We start from the raw sequence: 21,332 nt of genomic DNA on the forward strand, positions 1-21,332 counted from the left end.
GGCACTTATTGCTAAAAGCTCTCGAATCTCGTCGTCTTTTTTGGTTGACATCTTTGTCAGCGTCTTCTACGTGTGTGGCTCCTCCTCTTCACCCCGAGTTATTGTTATTGTTCCATCCTCATATCTGTGGGTGTGAATTTTCCGGACATTTAATTATAGGTCGCCTGCAAGAGTAGTTTCAGAAAATGTCCCCGGAGCAACTTACTCAGACATTTACATTTTCACACACAGCCCACTCTGGAGGATTCCAGGAAAGTGTGCAGACTTCTGTGCATGTCTGCAAACAGCTGTAGTGGAACCAGATGGTTTTTCCATACATGTTGTCACAGTTACCATCAAATTTACAAGAAACACTAATAGAAGGGCAGTAGCACTCTAAGTAATTGTTGTAGTAATTGTATTATTGAATGTGTGTGCAATTCTGAAGATGATGAGGCACAAATATAACTCAACAATAATCAATTTTGACCAGAAAGACATGTCAATGGTGATTAGAACCCCTGCTGAACATGTGTCTGTCAGTCAGACGGATAATTTACCTTTTATTTGTGGCCTGTCATAGATCATCGCTCAATCCTTCAATCATTTCAAATCTCACATCAGATCCAGGGGTCAAATGGGAAATAAGAAATCATTCAGTAAGTTTCAGTCCTGCTTTGAAAACTGTCGGTGTCGTTCACGGGCGAAAAAAACAAAGATGAAACTTGGAGGACGGTTATTTCTGATGTGAGACGTCCAGGCTTCAGGGTTAAATCAATATTGAGATGACATTTAGAAAGTGTAGTGCGTTTGAAATGAAAGAGCACTATTTATAAAAACGCTGCCATTAAGAAAAGTATTAACTGGCTTTTAGTTTGGCCGTCTGGAGGCACTCATGGAAAACAAACAATCCCCAGCCGGGAGAACCGCCCTCTTCACGTCATATTTGTGCATCATAATCCTCCACGGCAGATCACGCCCACGTTCGATCGCTCCCACAGAACTATTTTAATTTCGATTTAAAGACTTGCCCATTTCGTTTTGCAGCTGATGAGTTGTTTCAAGCCACGTCGTGATTTTAAGAGCTGATAATATAAGGAGAGGTATGTGTTGTCAATATCCTTTAAGAGCCTGTGTGCATTTCTGTAGCCGGTGGTTTTATTGATTGAAGCAGCAATACTGTTTGGTAATTGGATTTCAGCTCCCCTGCTCCAGGCGGATGCACACACACACACACACACACACACACACACACACACACACACACACACACACACACACACACACACACACACGACACAGACACACAGACACACAGACACACACACACAGTAACACCACGCGACCTTTGCCTCCTCCAGCTCACTCCTCCAATGCGTTAACCTCCGACCTCTGACCTCTGCTCCGCCCTCGGCCTGGATCGCCTCCAGCCACAGACACATGAAAACACTTCCCACTTGTGATTGGGTGATAGTATGTTGTTGAACTATTCAGTATATTTTGTTTGTCATTTTATTAGGATTGAAATGTCGGTCCGATGATCCGTCCATCACTTTGGGTCAGACTCAAATATCTCAGCAACTAAAACTGACAACAACAGCTCACTTTAAATGTCCTCGCACCCAAATACCACTCAGGCTTATTGACCTGGTTCGTGCCCTCTTGACTGTTAAGATCAGCGGAGGGAGCAGTGCTGGTTCCTCCCAGGTCTCACCTTGTAACCGAGCCTTTGCTGTCAGCGCACCCACATTATCGAATTCGTTCCCCTAGCTTTGTTTAAATCCCTTCTCACAACTACTCTTTTTGTTGAAGGTTTTACAAATGATTGACGTTAGCTCTTATTCACCCTGAATAATCCTATTTTTATGGAATTCTTATTCATTCTATTGACATTTTCATTTATGTTATTGTTCTATTTTCTTCAGTAGATGTTCCATTCTTTAATTCTCATTGTTTCTCCCTTGTAAAGCACTATAGTTGTTAAGAAAGACAGTGCTATTAAAGTAAAGTTAATTATTGTTATTGTATTTATTAACATTAGCTGTTCTATTTACGACCGTAATGCTTCTTAGCAAATGCTTGCATCCCAGTCAATGGTGGCCATGGTTTGGTCACATATTCTAAGCTTATTCTACAAAAATGATAAATTCTTCTCTTTGTTTAACAGGAGCTGTCATTGTGATTGTTTACTGTGGCGACCAGATTTTCAATCTCCAAAATATAACGGCACTATCTCAACCAAGGCTAACGCCCCATCTCACATTTCTAAAGAAAGTGGAAAGAAATAGTCCTGAATCTGTTTATCTGGATGCACTAGATAATGGGTTCTTCCTCGGGTCACGCCCCACATCTGCACACAATCAGACAAACAAATTGCAATGAAAGCAAAACCTCCTTGGTAGAAAATAGGACTTTACGACATTATTCAAACTGTTCCGGTCAGACTTGGGCCTGAAAGATGTTAACACATGCAATACTCCCAAGTTTAGCTCCAAGTGATCCACAGATAAATGATAAATGCATTTCTGTCGGCTACATTCGTTCTATTTATACTGAGCACGTTAGATCATTTAAAACCCACACATTACTGGTGATGGGCCTCTGAGTGTGTTGCCGTTATAACCATGGAGATTTAAGTGCCAGGCAGCGTCGGTGTGGATGAATTAATGAGGCTGCCCAGAAACACACCCGACGGTTGCGGTGCTCGAGACGCATTAAAGAGAATGTCAGAGGGCTGCGGGTTCGGCTCTCAAGATTTACCGCTGCGGTGAGATCGCTGACCGACTCCTGCAAAGGGCCGACTTTGAGAGGACGGCAGACGGATGCAGCAGAGGGAAGAGATGCTGAGGAAAGATAGTGTTGAGAAGATAAGAGAAAAGGAAAGGAAGCTTCCGTGCACAATTTGAGAGGAACACAGTCTCCACTAAAGACCATCCATCCCTCCTCCACTCTAAAATTCCATCAGTCTTATCGTTTGCTGACTTTTTAACAACGTAAAAAGCCGAGCGTCCTCTATTTTTTTTTTGCATTTCCATCTTCGCCTGTAGAAACCACCGTCTAATGAGTGTCGGCCATGTTCCAGAGCGGAGCTGGTAATTTAGCATGCTGTATTATTAATCAGAGTCTCCGTGTGATTTTGCAGCAATTTGAACGCTTATTTCCCCCCATAATGCTTCGGGGGTCGGAGTAATGAGTCTCCTTCCTAATGACTTTAGCAGTTGACGGAGAAGACAGGACAGGCGCTTATGGAATCAAAGGTTTATGTCTGGCAGGATGAGGGCACAGCGGCGTGTCGTGTGTGTGTGTGTGTGTGTGTGTGTGTGTGTGTGTACAGTGTGTGTCCACATGCTCAACACACACTCTTGATCAAAAGAAGCAGAGAGAATATGGAAGCCGTAGAGTGAAATCTAGAAAGCGGTGGGTACAGAGGAGGATGTAAAACACACACCACAGAGGGAAGCTGACAAAACACACAGCATATGGCTGCTCGTCATCCTGTCTGACAGACTTTGTGACCGTCCGTGTGATTGGTTGTGTAATCATCTCTGCGTCCACGTCTTCATTTCTGCTGTAATTACGCTTAAAGTCTGTGTGCGAATCAGTTCCCTCTGTATACATCCGCTACCTGCCTGTCAGCTTTCGTCTTTCTCTCCGTCTCTTTTCATCTGTTTTTCCTTTTTACCAGATCATCTGTCTTCCCGTGTTTTCCTTGTCTCCCACGTTTGAACGCTTCCCCACATTTTAAACCTAAAGTATGTGACAGTGATGCCGTATCCGCTGGCAGAAAAACTCCTGGAAACTTATCAGCATAAGACTCAAGCAACAAAGAAGTGAAACGTACTGAAATCAGTAGTTAAATAACTGATCAGTCAGTCGACAGGAAATTGATTGACAACAATCTAGATTGATTCATTGTCGGTGTCAGGATACGTTGCTTTTCTCTGTGTTAGATTGTTTCAAACTGAACATCTTTGTGTTTTTTTTGCTTTATTTGAACAAAATCAGCAATCTGAAGATGTTGTGGTAAATACCAACAGTACCCTGCAAGTATTTTCAACATATACTGTACAAGTAAAGAGAGGATGTTGACCTTTGCCCAAAACTACTTTATCAAAGCCCTTAAACAATGCAGATCCATTGTCAATTTGATAATTAAAACACGTTGAAACCAAACAGTATTGTGAGAAAATCCACATGCTGTGTGATTGTAGCACCCAAGACGTTCACTTGATATCTCTCTAAGCAGCATATGATGCAGCCGACGGCGCTGCTGCAGCTCAGCCTAACTCATCGCAGCAGGCGGCCTGGCTGTCACATCACATACTTGTTTATTATTCCGTTGACAGATATTTACGACACGGAGAAACGTAGACAAACAGTTTGCATCTGTTCCCGTGGGCAGTTTAGGAAAACTCACCAAACCATGCAACCAAGACAATAGCTCATATCACAAGTGTTGGCATCGCGAAGCCACATGGTAAACACAGCAGCTCTGCAGGTACACATGTCCATACATGTCTCCCTGTCCCTCTGATCGCCTCGCTGTCCTCTCTTCCTCCGACAGTGTGATTTCAGGCTGCGCTCCTTCCTGTGTCGCTTCTCTTTCTCTCATCCCTCCGTCCTTAAACAAAGAGATTACATCACTGCAGGGGGCGCTGTTTTTTTTTTCCTTTTTAAAGGAACAGTATCTTTAATTTGGCGTTCATCCCAGCTTTATAACTGAAACCCGGTGCTGCTGCTGCTGGTGGTGGTGGTGCTGGGTCAAATCCACAGAGAGTATCTTTGCTGAGGCAAAGAGATTACCTCCAGGAAACAAATTGGTTTATTATGATTTCTCAGCTCCAGTATGGTAATAATGCCAGGAAGTGGGAGCAGGGAGTTTACCGGCAGATGGACGTCAGGCCGCTGTGATTGCTGGTTTGATCAGTGAAAAAGAATTAGTGATTAATGGAGTGCATTTGAAAAGGGAGATGATGAAAGTCAGTGTCATCATGCACGATGGTATGTGTGTGTGTGTGGTCCATTTGGCTCAAATGCTGCAAAGACATGTAAAAATTAATTCATAAAATAAAACTAGAAGAGAGCATATAACTTATCTTGCCAATGTAAAAGCAGTCTTCGATTAATTAATTTTCGATTGCAATATTAATTGGGTTCCTCCTTGGACCAGTTCCAGCCCTCCATGAAATTCCATGGAAATTGGTTCAGAAGCTTTTGCGTAATCCTGCGAGCTGTCAAACAAACGCAGATGAAAACATAATCAACAAACATCAGGGGACACGTTTACCTCTGCAAGTGATTTGTGTGGCTAAACAAACACTTAGTTACATGAAGTCCAAGGATTCATTTTCAGCAGCTGTGTGAAGAATACCTTCAGGATTAATCTAAATCTCGTGAGAAGCATTTAGCTTTCGGATCTTGCGACACAGAATGGCTTCCGTGAGGGATGCACCACTGTGACCGCAAAGTAAAAAAAACGAGCATTCATCTACTGGAACTGTCTCCGCAGTCTGAGACACGTCTGAGAGGGTGACAGAAGCCGCCCCTTCCAGATTTAAAATTGCAGATATGGAGGAATTTAAGAATAGCACTACCCGTGCTCGATGTGGTGCTGCCTCCGCCCCTCTAATGACAAGATAGCGACATTTATCAAATTAACTGCTGTCAAGTGCCTGCACAGTCGCTGGAGGATTATGGGAGGAAAAGGCTGCGTTGAAGTTCATTTGACGGCATGTGTGTCCCCCCCCCACCCCCAGCGATGCCGTGGCTGAGGCATCACTTTAATTTCCAGAGCTTTTTCCACTTTCACTTGCCTGCCAGCCCCCCGCCCCCTGTCCTCTGTGCTAAATTGTCTCTAGATTGGATATTTAGGGGATGGGGGAACTCAGGGGATGCTCTCTCTTTCTATTCTTCCCCTTGCAGCGACTCTCACCCCACTTTCCCCTCTCCATCCCGGTTTACACTTACAGTAACACACTGCATATAAATATGACACCATTTATTCGGAGGCCAGAAAAAAGAAGATTGCAGCATTATTCAAGGGAGAGGGCTCCAGCTTCTTTATCTGCACCATCCAGATTTGGCCTCTTCAGTACGATTAGCCCTCTCAAATCCACTGTGCCCCACTAGCACACTGTATGTGAGTCAGATTTATGGAGGGGGAGCTGGAGGAAGCCATTAAAAGGCCCCGTTTCGATCTCTGATTACTTTCTCCTCTCTCTACAAATAGCTGGATTAAGAAAGAGGGCTCTGTTGTAGCGTAACATTAGCATCCTATGGGGCTGGGTGGGGCTTTAAGGTAAAGGCGTGTGAATGCATTTGTAATTGTGTGTGTATGTGTGTGTGTGTGAGGGAGGGAGAGAAAGCTAGAGGTTGGGTTATATTGGCAGTGTTAGGATGACAGGCCTCCACCCAGAGTCCAATAAAGGCGTCAGCAGCCGGGGCAGATTTATGGCGGCCGCGCTGAGTGGAGAGCATGATGGGGGATGGAGCGGCAGCGAGCTCACTATCGAGGATATCTTACGCCTCCTTAGAGAGTCTCTCTCTCTCTCTCTCTCTCTCTCTCTCTCTCTCTCTCTCTCTCTCTCCCTCTCCCTCTCCCTCTCTCTCTCTAATTTCACAGCTCTCATTCTGTCGCATTGTCTCTATTATCTCTCTTCATTGTAATTTATGATTTTCTTTCTTATTGTAGACATTTTTCATAATTATTTCAGACTTAAATGTGATTTCTTTTTTTTATATCCCCCGTTTATTTTATTTTGTTTAACCCCTCCTTTCCTTCAGCACCACACAAAGCGATCCAGAGCTTTAGGAAACAGTTGTTTCCTTTGTCTGTTTTCCACGAGCTCTTTATCTCAACTCAACTCAGATGAGCTGTGTGGAGTGTGTTGAATGGCCTCTTACAATCGGTACAAAGACTGAAGTGTAAAAAAATTAAGGTTGTCACATCTGAAATGCAGAAAAAAGTCTGAACCAAGGTTCATGTCTTTGTTACGTTGTTCGGGAGCAGATTTAAGACTTACCTTTTACCTTACCTACACTTGACATTGATTGGTTTGTTTGACTGGTGTGCGTCTGACGTTGGCCTGCTGTCAAATCAGCTATTGTGTTTGCGCTTTTTTAAATAAACTGCATAACAAATTTTGTCTTTCCCATTCAAATAGAGAAATTGAATGAAGCAGTTGACATTGTTAATTTAGTTGCCACTGTAATATCAGTGTGGTATTACATCAAACATCAAACGAACCAAACCATGGTTCCTTTTGATGTGGACCGATGCCATCGCTTTTGGTGGGTCTACATTTTGGGCCGTTGATCCAGACCATGATCCCAGGCTCCTTTCACATTATGTGTTATTTTGGTTCAGATTAAACTGAAAAGTCCGAAGGTCTGACCCAAACAGAGCAGATGTGAAAGATCCCTCAGAGTAGTCAGCACAGAGGCATGTTGGCTGTTTCCCTGAGCTCCCAGTCTTTATACTGGGCTAAGCAAACATTTGCGTTGGTCCAGCTTGTCAACAAATAGTCGAGCGCTATCAATCTTCTAATTGAACCATCAGCAAGAAACTGAGTATTTTGCTTGTTGAACATTGTCGAAACAATATTTGAAACCTTGTGTATTCTGTTATGTGGGATGTCCCATCAACAGATCAGCGTCACATGACACCCTGGCAGCAGCCCTCTACCCCGGCCTGTGATAGTGTTTTGGAAAGACCCGTGTGTTGCCTTGGCAGCTTGAGCACCAGCTTTTCCCGGTGTGATTGTAATTTTTCCACCTGCAGCAGGAAAAAACGACCTGTCCCCTCCCAATCGCTGTTTCCATGTAACCATTTCCCTGCAGTGTGTGTGTGTGTGTGTGTTTCTCTCGTATGTATTCATGAGGAAGAGGAAGATGCTGATGTGTGAGCTGCATGAGGATGAGGAGGATGAGGCCACACATCAACAAGCGAGCAGCAGCGTTCAAAGAAAGAATGTGAGAGACAGACGGAGAGAGAAAGGCGACGTTAGAAGCGACGTCTGGGCCGAGATGAGGTCAGACGTGGACAGACTGAAGCTCAGTGTTTGACGACCACAGGCTATAGTGACCCATTAACTTAACCTGTGAAGCTCAGCCCCTCCCCCACTGGAAACTGCTGGCCATGCACACACACAATAAGGATGGTTCAAAGATAAACATGAACACAATATTAGGCTAGTCTATTAGCAGGTCACACCAGTTATTGTGTATTAGTATTTTTATTAATCCTTAATTTGTTCATTAATCGGTTTTCTCTTGTTTTATTTGTAAAAAGCAGATACACCGAAGCTTTTTCAGCTTCTGGCTTTTGTGTGTTTTTGTTCCGTGGAGACATCAGTTCCCCAGAAGACTCTCGGTTTAGTCAGAGTCGGAGCTGTGGTGATTCATTTGGCATTTCACGCAGCCTCAGTTTATCTGCAGTTTATCATTATTATCCATGACTGTGGTTTTTCAGGCTTAGAACTGTGCCCCCTCTCAACCAGGAGACAGTTAAGTACTAAAAATTGTTGTTTGGATGTTCAATATTTTCGGCCTAAAGGCTGCGTGTGGGCTTTAAAGGCACACACACACAGACACACACATCTCCAGTGTGTTTGTGGTGACAGCATTTTTCCAAAGCAGGGTGGTACGACGATTAGAGCAAGTCCTGTAGTTCTTGAATGAATCTTTGGAGGAGTTTTTAAACATGAGCTTGAGATGTTGCCTTCCCTTATGGAGGTGGGGTCAGGAATAGAAAAAAATAAATAAAAAGAAAAACACGCCTGGATGGCACCCACTCATTTCCCACTTGTGTTTTTCACATTGATTCCCTGTATCTTTTATAGATCATACAGTTCTACTATGTGGGATCTAGGTTGCAACAAAGAAAAGACTTAATAAATAAAAGTGTTCATATTAACACAAGGGTCTGAAAATACCAGAAAATCCAGCTTATGTGCAAAATAACAGCAGCGTCACACGCTAAGAATAAAAATGAATGGAGAATGTGTAGTACTCTACTCAGTTTGGTTTGCTGCAAGGTTTGGCATTGAGGGAGGACATTGTTTACACACACACACACACACACACACACACACACACACACACACACATGAAGAGAGCCCATGTTGGTCTTTGCCAGGCAGTTTGCCAACGGTCGGCGCGGGCACAGTGGGCAGCTCCCACCCACAGGCAGCAGCGAGTACACGGAGCAAGCGGTGGGTGGGCTGAAGGTCAGACGGGGCCCGGACACACTGGCATTGTTCTCTCTCTCTGTCTTTTTTGTCCCCCCCCTCACCCCCTGACCTGTGACTTTAGAAGCATATGTCTGTGTGTGTGTGTGTGTGTGATGGTGTCAACCAAATATGAATGAAATATGGATTTATGGATGCAATAGTGGCATAAGAGATTAAGTAGTGAAGTAGATGTCAGCTGAGCGTGTTTTAAAGTGAACTGGTGTGAACTGGACAGCGCTGGATGGTGTGTTTGTCTTCATCTCTGGCATGTTATTGGTCTGAGTCAGCACTGAGGAGGCCCGGCTCTCGTCTCTGTTGAATGTTGAAGTGGGAGGAGATGAGCAGAAAGTTCTTCTGTGACATGCAGAGATGTTTGATGTCTTCCCCTCAGCTGTTGCACACCAGATTCCCAGAACCGCTGACTGCGCGCTCTCCTCCCAGTAGCTGAACTGTTCTACTCGTCATGTTTAGTGGAACTCACTGGTTGAACTTTGAACAAAATCGATTCTATCTGTTTCTCCCACCTCGACTTTTAATGAGCAGCCCTTGTAATCATAGTCAAGACCACTTTGTGACGGCAGAGCTGCTGTTTCCCCACAGAGACCGGGCCCGTCGCAGAAGCAGGTCAGAGTGCGGTTTGCCGAAAATTTCCCTTGAGGTGCTGCACTCGGATCTCAAATTATTCGAACCTTGACCCAGTTTGTTGTCGGCCTTTTCAAGTGCTTCCTCTCTTGTTGAGCGTTGTGTGAGGTTTTTTGCTTATGAATGCATGAACAAAGATGCAGGGGGGAAACTCATTTGGTGTGCCCCAGTTTCCAGAGCTGCATTAATTAGCGAAATTAATTCTGCAACACGTGACGAACTTCTGTGCATGCAGCCTCGCTATCATCCTGCCCAGCGTGTCAGGTTAAATTAGAATAAGCTTAACACGAGTTGTGTTTTGCAAAAAATGTGAAACTACGTTCAGCGTCACCAAATATCTCACCTTTGTTAAAACTGAGAGCAGAACAGAAAGCTTCATAATAAGCATGAATTTGGTGATTTGCAAGTCGAGTAAAGTCTAAATGAGTAAACTGAACTTAATACAGATGCTGTATATCGACACTAACTGATGGTTTGTTCCTCTCTTATCACAGATGGTCACTTCACCGGGACCCCTCCCTCATACGGTTACGATGCAGACCGCGCCGAGGAGCAGCGGCGGCACCACGACATCCTGCCGTACATCGATGACTCGCCGTCGTCTTCGCCGCACCTCAGCTCCAAGAGCCGCAGCAGCCGGGACACCCTCTCCTCGGGGTCGCTGGAGTCCTCCAAATCGGTCTGTATGCCATCCCACCGTCCAATGTCTCATGTCAGTGATTGAAAGATGCAGCAACTCAGCTGTTTAACACAAATTAAACCTGTGAACGACTTACAATCAATATATTGTTTTATTAATGTCCGTAAATAATAATATTATATGATATATTTCCAATTTCTATGGCTGGTATCACTATTCAGTGGCTTATACGTTGACCTCAATACAGTCCAGGAAGTATGCTAATCTATTCTTACAGCAATCCTACGCCATCAGAGGCTGTCAATTGATGAGAAATCAAATCTGCCATTAAAGAGGATTGATAAATCACAATTTCTCCCGCCTTATAACCTCAGAACCAGTCATCCGGGGAAGAAACTCATCCCCCGTAAGAGTCTGGCTTTTTCTCATCCAGGGTATTAGGCAGAATTACCTATCACCTCCATCACCCCCGTCGCTGCCTTCATCCTCTTACCCTCCTTCCTTCGCTCTCTCTTGTCTGCAGAGGGACAAGCAGTGATCTATGACGTCTGGTACACACACGCACGGCTGCACACACACACACACACACACACACACACACACACACACACACACACACACACACACACACACACACACACACACACACACACACACACACACACACACACACACACACAACCCCAGAGTCAGCAATGATGAGAATGGTTGTGAATGCTACAGCCAGGATCTATTTCACGCTACATATACGTATGTATTATTTATACGTATGTATCCATCCATCCATTTGTGTCCGCTTAGGCAAGATAGAAGGCTGTTCCAGATTTCCCTCTCCCCAGCCTCGATTTCCAGCTCCTCCTGGGGGATCCTAAAGCGTTCCCAGTCCAGATGGGATATGTAGTCCCTCCAGTGAGTTCTGGTTCTACCCCTGGGTCTTCTCCCACCTAGGCGTACCCAGTAAAATTCTAAAACTCGTCCTGATAAGACGCCTGAGCTACCTCACTTTGCCTCCAAAACTCATCGCTCTACCTCTACCTTTTTATTTCTACTTTTCCCAGTTGCCATCGTCGTTGACACATTATTTTCTGCCCCATAGACGTATTTGCAGGTAGCTGCTGAACGTGCTCCAGCCATATGTTGGCTTAGAATGGAGGGGTATCATGGGAGAATGTAATAAGCTAATACTGATCCTCTCCACTGTGCCCTTGGTGGAAGTAATCGCATCAGTGGTCACGAAGCGGTATCAGTTACTCAGCCCCCTCAGTCTCTGCTCTCTGTCTGAGCAGGAGAGCCAGCCAGCGCCTGTCAATCTGATTGATGGCTCGCATCTGCCAATAAACGATGAATCACTTGACTGCACCCCGACCTTTGACCTGTGAGCTTGGAACTCTCACTGATTTTAATTTCTTTGCATGCATGTAAACGCACACACACACACACACACACACACACACACACACACACACACACACACACACACACACACACACACACACACACACAGGATGTCATTTCTGCCTGAGTTTGCACAGCCAGTGTCTTATCTTGTGTTCACGCTTCTTTGTCTGAGCAGGATGATGAATTTGTTGAAGAGGATTTGCTGAGTAAACTCATGTTCAGAGGCAGAAACCTTGTGCAAACGTCAGGCAGGAGGGTGTGTGTGTGTCTGTGTGTGTGTGTGTGTGTGTGTGTGTGTGTGTGTCTGTGTGTGTGTGTGTGTTAAGGGTTGACGGAAGCAGCGCCGGACGATCCCAACAATTAATTCATCAGTGAATTCTCCAAGCAGACAGACAGGCTTTCAATAACTGCCAAGAAAATGGAGTTACCGTCGTCCTTGATCTGCCCTTGGCCAGCCCCCTTATCAAACAGCGTCCCAGTCGGCGGCTCTAATTGATGAGTCAGAGGCCAGATGGACTCTGATTGGCTTAGAGGGAGCTGACGGTTCTATGACGTCACTTTGATGAGTCATCGCCATCAGTGGGACGGCTGCTGATCTAATTTTCCTCAGCGGATCGTGTTCTCTCATAATAATCTGACTCCTTCCCGCACTGCAGGGGTGGGGGGGGGGGTCGGTGATTGGAAGTCAGCTAGTGACGTATGAAGACTGTGATGTGATATGTTATTTTGAACAATCTGTCAAACACACTGACCACATCTTTCACCAACACACGCTTTTATAATCCTAGTACAGTTTGAGACGTATGGTACTTGAAGGCCACTCAAGGACAACCAGAGGCCGTTGTATTTTTATCATCTCCAAGTAGAAGAAGAGGAGAGAGAGGAGAAACAACGTGAAAACTACTAGAACTTCCCTGTTGTGTTTTAGTGTGGAACTGGTTCTTTGGATAGTTCAGAGTTTCACAACCAATCGCAGGAAGTTGAGACGACATTAAAAGTTAGAAAAAGAAGCAGAAGCGATTCGCAGGATTGCTTTTGGATTTGGCCTCGGATGATGTAATGTTGGAACAATGAGGATGTTCATTTCACTGGTAATAAAACTATGAGGATTTTACAGTGGCAATGATATCAATGAAGTGAACCGGATCATTCATTTTCTCCTTTCAATTGGAAAGCCTTTTTTTTCAATGCAGTTTCCTCAAAAACATTAGTGAATGCAATAGACAAACCCCAACCCCCACATCCATATGATTCCCTTCACCCCCCCACCCTGTCCGACATCGCACATTAAGGCCACAACCAGAGGGAGGCAATTTCCTTTTCTACTAAGTCAGCACTAAACGTCCATCTGACCAACTTCACCGGATTAGGAGGCTCAGTGAGATGAAAATCTGCCTCGTTATAATCTATCACGTCTGTAATGAAGCTCCGGTGCTTGCACAGCATGCTGTCTTATAATTAAAAGCGTGGCGTGATGCAGCATCGCAAGCAATCCTATGTGGAGCACCTCAGCAGACACGGCTCCGTCAACATGCAAGAATCAGACACCCGGAGGAAACCTGGTTTTCTCCTCTAGCGCAGGATCATTCTGAAAAAGGCTCCTTTACACGGTCATGTGGAGTTGGGAAGCGATCTCGTTAAATATTTCACAAAGCGACGGGGGGGGGGCGGAGCAGGAGGCTAAACAGATTAGAATTCACAAACTCAACATTTAAAAGGGTTAATAAAGTGTGGAACAAGCTCACTTCCATCCCCTCCAACCTGAGAGGGGGAAGAAGAGACGGAGATGGAGAATAATGTTGTTATTCTATCTCTGCCTCCTGAGCAACAACGGCAGGCTTGTCCAATAAACACTGTTTGTATTGATCCCCGTGAACCTCCTGCAAACATCCTCCGCGCATAAACAAATCAGAAGCAAATCGGATACACTAAACTGTGTTCCTCCGCTGAGGGGGTTTGTTGACGCCGAATGGGGTTTAAATGTGAAATATTAGATTTTATTATGCGAGGACAGAGACTCACAAACCTAAATATACTTCGAGCAGGGAAATTGTGTTTTGTTTTAACTTTTTTGATGACGGAGAAACAAATGCAGACAGACAAGCCTTCAGTCTGATCCCAGAGAGGGGCTCATTAGTTGCCACGGCGATGAATAAAAGATGATATGTCTGGAGATGTGGGTCCTTCCTTGGGGAGTCGTCTGGGGGTCTGAGAGGATGAGTACACACTTTATGACTCCCGTCTCCGCTCATACAGCTCAGTAACATGTGGCTGTTTCCTCCTTGTGGTTTTTTTTTTCTTTTGTGATGCTTGAAATGGACGCTCGTGTGTCTCATGCACTTCTCGTGAGGGTCAAAGTCACACATGCGCATGCTGATACTTGTAGCTCAGGATTTTTCATTCATTCTTCATTCATTTACAAACATTCAGGGGGCTCCGTTTGCTGCCTGAGGCTTTTCTCTGTTAAAGTCAGCAGAGACAGACGGATTCAAAGCTGCTGCAATCCAACGTAACACATTTAAAAGCAATCATAAATCATAGAAATATGACTTATTTACTCCCAGTACCCTTTTATTTGCAAAGAGAAAACTTTACTGCTCAGCCTGGACATAATACGCAAACCAAAGCATTTTTTGTAGGGGGGAAACTGATGTTATATACAGCACAGATCCCTACAATCATCTGTGTGATGCATAATACATGTGTGTCACAATCAATCCCTTCATCCTTCACGTATGAAAGAAAAAGACAGAGGGAGAAAGAAAATGCAAATAGTTTGTCTCTCAGTGAAGGAAACTATTTAAGATGAGGAAAGATAAAGAGGAGAATCTGCAAATCCCATTCCACTTGTCGTCTACGTCTGATTTCTTTAAATTTGTATTAATAAATCAAGTAATGTCTCGTTTTTAATGCAAATCAACTGTTATTATCTTTGGTTGAGATCGTGAGAAAAAACTAGAGCCGAGTGCAGCATCTTTGAATTATGTTCACGTCCCTCTTTACATGACTCTATTACGCAACCTGGTCCAAGCAGCACAGAGCTGCCGTCATAAAGGATTGATGGTTATTAAACTGTAATCACAACGTGTACAGTTTGAGTGCCGTTTTTAATTGTTCACAATATCTTCAGTCGAGTCGCTGAAATTAAATCTGAATTTATGACGTGCCGGGCTCGTGTGAGGCTTTTAAATCATGTTTTTTGGCCAACAGGTTATTTAGTCGTTTGGCCCCGTGCAAACACTGAGGCCGTAAAAAACCCTGGACTGGGTTTCATAATCCTCGGGGCCAGAATCTGCTTATGCAGTGGCCATGAAAACCTTCTCTCACTTAAATAAATGCATAAACCCACAGGCATCCAGCCCGTAAAAAGACTGTACATCTCTTTATGATATGTATTTATAAAATGCTTGAACTCTGCAGAGTCCGGAGTCTCAAACATGATGATTCTCTACTTTTATTCTTTGTTATTGAAGTAAATTATATTATAAAACAAGAAATTTGATGACATCACCTTTGGTTCAAGGGAATTGTGATTAGAATTTTTCACTTTTTGGGGCATTTTAAGACTGAACTGAGCTTTTAATCTGAAAAATAAACAGAGAAAGTTTTCCGTCTGACCTTTATCACATCGCCTTTGTTTTACTCCATCTCAATTCCAGACAGTCAAACACAGACTGAATGAAGCCTCGCCCTCTAACTCTTCTTCATGTCTGCCCTCTTTCCACTCTTTATCCTCTCTTAATTATCCTGTATCTAATTTAAGTCTCCATCTTTTCCTCTCCTCCTCCTCCTCACCCTTCCTCCCTCATTTTCCTTCTCTCTTTCCTCCTCCTCATGGCCTGAGGGGCCGGATGCTTCTGCGTACCAACCTGGACTCCGTGTGTGTCAGTGTACGAGTGTGTGTGTGCGCCCTCGCTTGGCACTTCCACATTCTCTCAGACACACACACACACACATATTTATAAGTCAACCCTGTTCCCACGGGAGACCCTGCCTGTTTGAGTTATTTCAGAGTTGGTGGTTAAACAAGACAGCCCGAGGAATCTCTGTCTGTCTCTCTGTTTTCTTTCATGTCCGCACTCCTCCGTGAGCTTTGACTGGGCTGAGGGGAGGAAACCGGGGAGGATGACTAGCAGGTGCAATTGTTGCCGTTTGATTTTCCAGACTGCAGCGCTCGCAAATGGAAAACCTGCGGGAGTTTCAAGCTCAGCTAAAAACCAGGAGCCCTTCAAGTCGTATTAGAGGTTCTTAAAATGAGCAGATTTAAGGGATAATACGATGCTTTGAATGTTCTTCATGCCGTGTTCCAGTGTGAAAACAGTTAACAAATGTAAGTTACAAATGTTTCTGGATGTTGTTCTAACTCTGTTTTTTTTCTGTGTGTTTGTTGCAGACTGAATGTGACCTGGAAAAAGGTTTGGAGATGAGGAAGTGGGTCCTGTCTGGGATCTTGAACACAGAGGAATCATACCTCAGCCACCTGGAGGCTCTGCTGCTGGTGAGAACACACACAAGCTGCTCTTTTATAGACATTAAATGTGAGAACGTAAATTCTCAAGTCAGTTGGTCCGGACATTTTCTGGAACTTTTCCTGCCTGGGGTAAGATCTCTGGAAAATGAAAAAGCAGGAAACTCAAATTCAGATTTCCGCTGCAGAATTCGTGACCCCTTCACACTCTACTCAGGCACCACCCCTCACCATGAATGTTCTGGACATTTTCATCTAACCTGAACAATTTCCTGCTGCGTTTTTCATCGATAAAAAGCAAAGTCAGGAAAATGTCCAGATCCAATTTTACAGACATTGTCCAGAGTTCATGCCTGAAATTGATGATGGTTCAATGGTAGATCCTTCACTGGTTTGTCTTTGGTGCCACTAGTCACATCTGGAAATATAATATTAGTAGATGCTTCTTTTTTTGTTTTGTTGGCACAAAATAGTCAAATAAACGAACTGCAGAGAAAAAGACACATTCTAAGATTATGTTTCAAATCCTTCCCTAAAAATGAGACCATGTAATGTTTCCCTAACAGCAGCCTCTGTGGCCACAAGTGGAAATAAAGGCTAATGGCCCGTTTAATGTCCCTTTATTTCTTGACTCAGTTGCTTTGTAGATGCTGTCATCGTTATCTTTCTTCTGGCAACGGATTAAATGACTGGGTGTGATAATCATAGTTTCATGGCACACAACTTTACTGTTGTGATTCTCTCACTAACAGAAACACAACTCAGAATAAACGCTGATATTTTAAATGTCTGCTTAAAGGCAACATGCTCACCACTGCAACTTCTTTTTGCTTTTGTGATAGAATCGTTATTCTGTACTTGAAGCCTGAGTCATTCTGTAAAGTTTTGTCCAATTTACATGTACTTAAAGTTCACCCACACATGCACTGTATGAAAAGAGCCTGTGTCACACCTGCCGTCTCTACTGTTTGTTCTTCCCCAGCCCATGAAGCCGCTGAAGGCTGCAGCCACGACGTCGCAGCCCGTCCTCACCGTGGCCCAGATAGAAACCATCTTCTTCAAAGTGCCTGAGCTGTACGAGATCCACAAGGAGTTCTACGACGGACTCCTGCCCCGCGTGCAGCAGTGGAGCCACCACCAGAGAGTCGGGGACCTCTTCCAGAAACTGGTGAGGGGGGGAACAGAAAGAGATTTGGGGTTCGGTTTCGGGACATTTGAGGTTGTGGTGTGCGTTTGTGTGACGTCAGCCCTGTTAAAAGTAACAAGGGGACAATCAAAAACCTTACATATGGATGCAGAGCCAAAACAAACTCTTAGATCGGCATTATTCACATTAATGTCATTTCTAGAATCAGGAGGCCTTCCATCAGCTTCAAATTCAATAAACCAATAAAAAAATGTCGATTAGATTTTTGTAGTGATTCTTTTCCTTTATCATGTTAAATCCGGACAAATTAAATCTGAATTGTCCTTCTCTTCCCATTTCCTCCTCTCTCTTTCTCTCTCTCTCTCTTTTCCCTTCTGGTCGTTTCTGCCAAACACGTCCGAGCCAAACGTACACTGGGTCTATTTAATCATTTTCACAATGGGTCAATTAACCCACAATGAATCATTTGTTAGTTCCGTCCTAAATATTCTCCCCCTCTCTCCCGCCAGCGTCTCCTTCACTCTCCCTCTCTCTCTTTTCTGTCTCTTTCCCCCTCAGATTCACATGTGCTCGAACACACACACACACACACACACACACACACACACACACACACACACACACACATCCACACACATAGAGGGAGGTGCATGCATGTTTCACAATGCCGCCTTTCTGAGTCCATCACTCCACTGTGTGCTTTGTGTCTCAAAGAAGCTGCTATAAATAGGAGCCTCTCTCTTTCACTCTCTCTCTTAGTAACGTATCCCATCAGCCTTTTCTTCCCTGGGGACTCACCTTGCAGTCCAGCGGGCACAATATCCATTTTTTTTTTAAAACAAATACTTTATTTAGATGCTCGTTTATATATTATCTTTCTAAAAAACTGCTCCTCGGTCACAATAAAACGACTCTCAGTTCCCGGAAAAACGATTTCATGGTTCTAATATGGGTGATGAATAAATAGTGAGCAGAGTGGCTGTGGTCTGTGAACAGTGCATGAGAGCTATTGTTGCTGGAGCTTTATTTAGGAGATGGAGGGAATATCCGCTTCGTCTGGTGCTCGTGTGATCGTACGAGAGCCCATTTCCTTTGTCTGCTTTTAACCATTACGTCAGCCTGACAAAGACATGCTTTTTTTTACGTGCTGTATTTACACTTTTTCTATCGGTATCAACAATCTGGCTGTGATTGTCACTCTGCACACACACACACACACAAACACACACACACACACTAGTGCATCCCACAGTTTCTGTCCCATTTCTTCCCTCCAGACAGTAGCTAATAAAAGTCCAGATGAGAAGACGCTGAACCTACAACAAAAACAGAGATGTAAAATGCTACACGTCAGTCGTTCTTTTAGGAGGTGGAGAAGGAGGGAGGAAGAGCTTAGATGGGAGCAGAGGAGGAGATACGGGCAAATAATGGAGGGGGTGGAGGATGAGAGGGTATCCGAGTAGATTTCGGCTGCTGCGACTCTGATAGAGCCGTCTCGCCGTGACGCTGAAGTCTGCGAGAGGAAGCAGACGAGTTTTTTAGGAATCGTGAGACATCAGAGCAGGAGACGAGAGAGAGAAAAGAGGAAGAGGCAAAGCGCCGGTGACGGGTTATGAGCGTGCGTGTGGGGGAGAAGTGTTTGAAGGCTGGAAATTGTGCTAAATCACACTTGTGCTCCTGCTGCTCCTAAACACTTCGTGCACAACGAAGAGGTGAAGGTTTTACACCACAAAGACAGACGGAGATAAACTGACTGTTGCTCTGCAGAGATTGACGACCAAAGATGCTCGTGGATTTGTGGAGGAAGAAGAAAACCTCTTGATCCTTTGTTTGGCCTCACAACCATTTGTGCTGTATGTACAGAGTGTGTGTGTGTGTGTGTTGGAGGAAATACGAGTACTTGGATTATCTGTGTTCCGAAGCTTTAACATCAATGATCAGGAGAAAACACAGTGTATAAATCCAAGGTTGGACTCACACCACACCACACTCCACACTACCAAGGCACATTTTGGATAGAGATGCCTTCAATTACTGCCGAAAATGCCGGGTCGGGCATTGGCGAGTATGCAATTCTATCTATCGATCCAATACCAGGTCTCTAAAGTATTTTAGTAATAATTTTATTTTTCCAGAAACTACTTCTTTCTCTTTGCTGCATTATGGCAATATTTCACGCTGAAAAGTCCCACAAGTAAAATGGCTACGTGTACTGTATGCAAGATTTCCGTTAGGAGGGGTGTTGTATATTTCTAGTTTTATCTACATGTGGGCTTTTTCCGGTATGATATGGTATGTATGTTTTTCAAAGGGTTCAACCTGAGCCAGGCGATACAACCATGATAGCCATGCAGGGTTAGTAACATACGCTCAGTTGGTCCATGTATCAGAACCTCTCCAATTCTGGATCTGTAACTCCTGGTTTTAGCTTCACCGTCTCTTTCTTTGCTTTCCAGGCAAAAACTTCATAATGTATTTGCCACGTATTTGAGAATGAATATCTGCCTGCGCTCTCTTACAAGCCAAGCGGCTAAATTCAATCTCCAGCCGTGGTCCGTCATGAGGCTGCTCTTCTTAATGTTGTTTTCCACACGGAGTCTCACTACAAGACAAATCCCCAACTGAGAAATCCAAGCACCCAGACACGTTCTTTCATCACCTAAAGCCATTTTTTTCTGCTCTCACACACTGCAGCCGCAGCCGAACGCTCGGTAAAGCCTTCACGCCGTCTCGTGCCGCTCGGTGGATGCGGCTGGCAGACGCGCTCTCACACAGTCGAACTGTCACGCTCTGAATGGTGCAGATTGTGTGGCCCAGGGCGGGACACAGGATTGTGAAAATTGCTCCACTCCTCTTTTTTTCCACCACTTTGCCTCTTCCTGGATGTACTTGATTTATACAGAACGCCACAGATCCATTTTGGGACGATTTTGATGCATGAAACTCAAAAGCCAATATTTTAAGGTACAAGTTTCTGCTGTTTGTGTCTTTCTTTTTTCAGCTGTACGACACCCACACATAGACAAACTGCCGGCAGTAACACAATAAGTGCAAATGTTGTTTAGAAATCTTGTGACTTCACATCAGGTCATGTTAGGAAGGTTAGGGTCCGCCTCAAAATAGTCCAGAAAAGAATGAATGAGCACAGTTGTAGATAGTTATAGTCATTGTTTTATGGATGTGTGTCATTAATGATAATAACAACAATGATATATTATTAATATTAATAGTAGAGAACATTTTTAAAAAGCAAGGTTTAAAGTGAGGTAACGAGGCAAGACAAAGAAATTCTGCAATAATTAGAGCAATAGAATTTACAAACATAAATAGACATGATGCTGAACTTTATCAATGAGTTTTAAAAAATGAGTTTAAAAAAGGTTTTACATAAAATATTAATTTACACATTTAAATTCACTAGATCCATATTTTCATTGGATCTGCATGAAATTTGAACACAATCATAGACATGCCCGATTTTTTTCCCCTTCAAGTCTCAATAATCACTCTGAGAAATCACCAAACATGTGGGAAAACCCCCCGTCTTGTTCAGCAAAGTTGAAAAAAAAATCCTGGATCCGCACCAAAACACAGAAGGGCTTTTCTAGGGTCATGCCCAGCCTCTCCACAAAATGGGATGGAAATCTGTTTAGTAGTTTTTGAGGAATTCCTGCAAACAAACCAATAAACGTCCACGGAAACACAATCTCCTCGTCTGTGGGGTAATGATGGACTGAATTCCTGAGCTCCGCCAAAAAAATGATAACTTCACACTGGCCCATGTTTACCCTAAAAGGTCTGACGTGTTATTAGTAAGGTCACAAAGAG

General features: G+C 44.0%; 1 protein-coding gene across 2 annotated transcripts in view; it reads left to right on the forward strand.

Annotated features, from left to right (window-relative positions):
- The window catches only part of bcr (BCR activator of RhoGEF and GTPase), an 81,006-nt gene that overhangs the window by 34,626 nt on the left and 25,048 nt on the right, over positions 1 to 21,332 (forward strand). For both annotated transcript variants that reach the window (XM_035184248.2, XM_047344462.1), the window contains exons 2-4: positions 10,346 to 10,530; positions 16,283 to 16,387; positions 17,340 to 17,525. In XM_035184248.2, coding sequence (XP_035040139.2) covers positions 10,346 to 10,530; positions 16,283 to 16,387; positions 17,340 to 17,525 — 476 coding nt within the window. The remainder of the gene's footprint in view (positions 1 to 10,345; positions 10,531 to 16,282; positions 16,388 to 17,339; positions 17,526 to 21,332) is intronic.

The sequence above is a fragment of the Hippoglossus stenolepis genome, chromosome 18 (assembly GCF_022539355.2).
Source record: "Hippoglossus stenolepis isolate QCI-W04-F060 chromosome 18, HSTE1.2, whole genome shotgun sequence".
NCBI lineage: Eukaryota > Metazoa > Chordata > Actinopteri > Pleuronectiformes > Pleuronectidae > Hippoglossus > Hippoglossus stenolepis.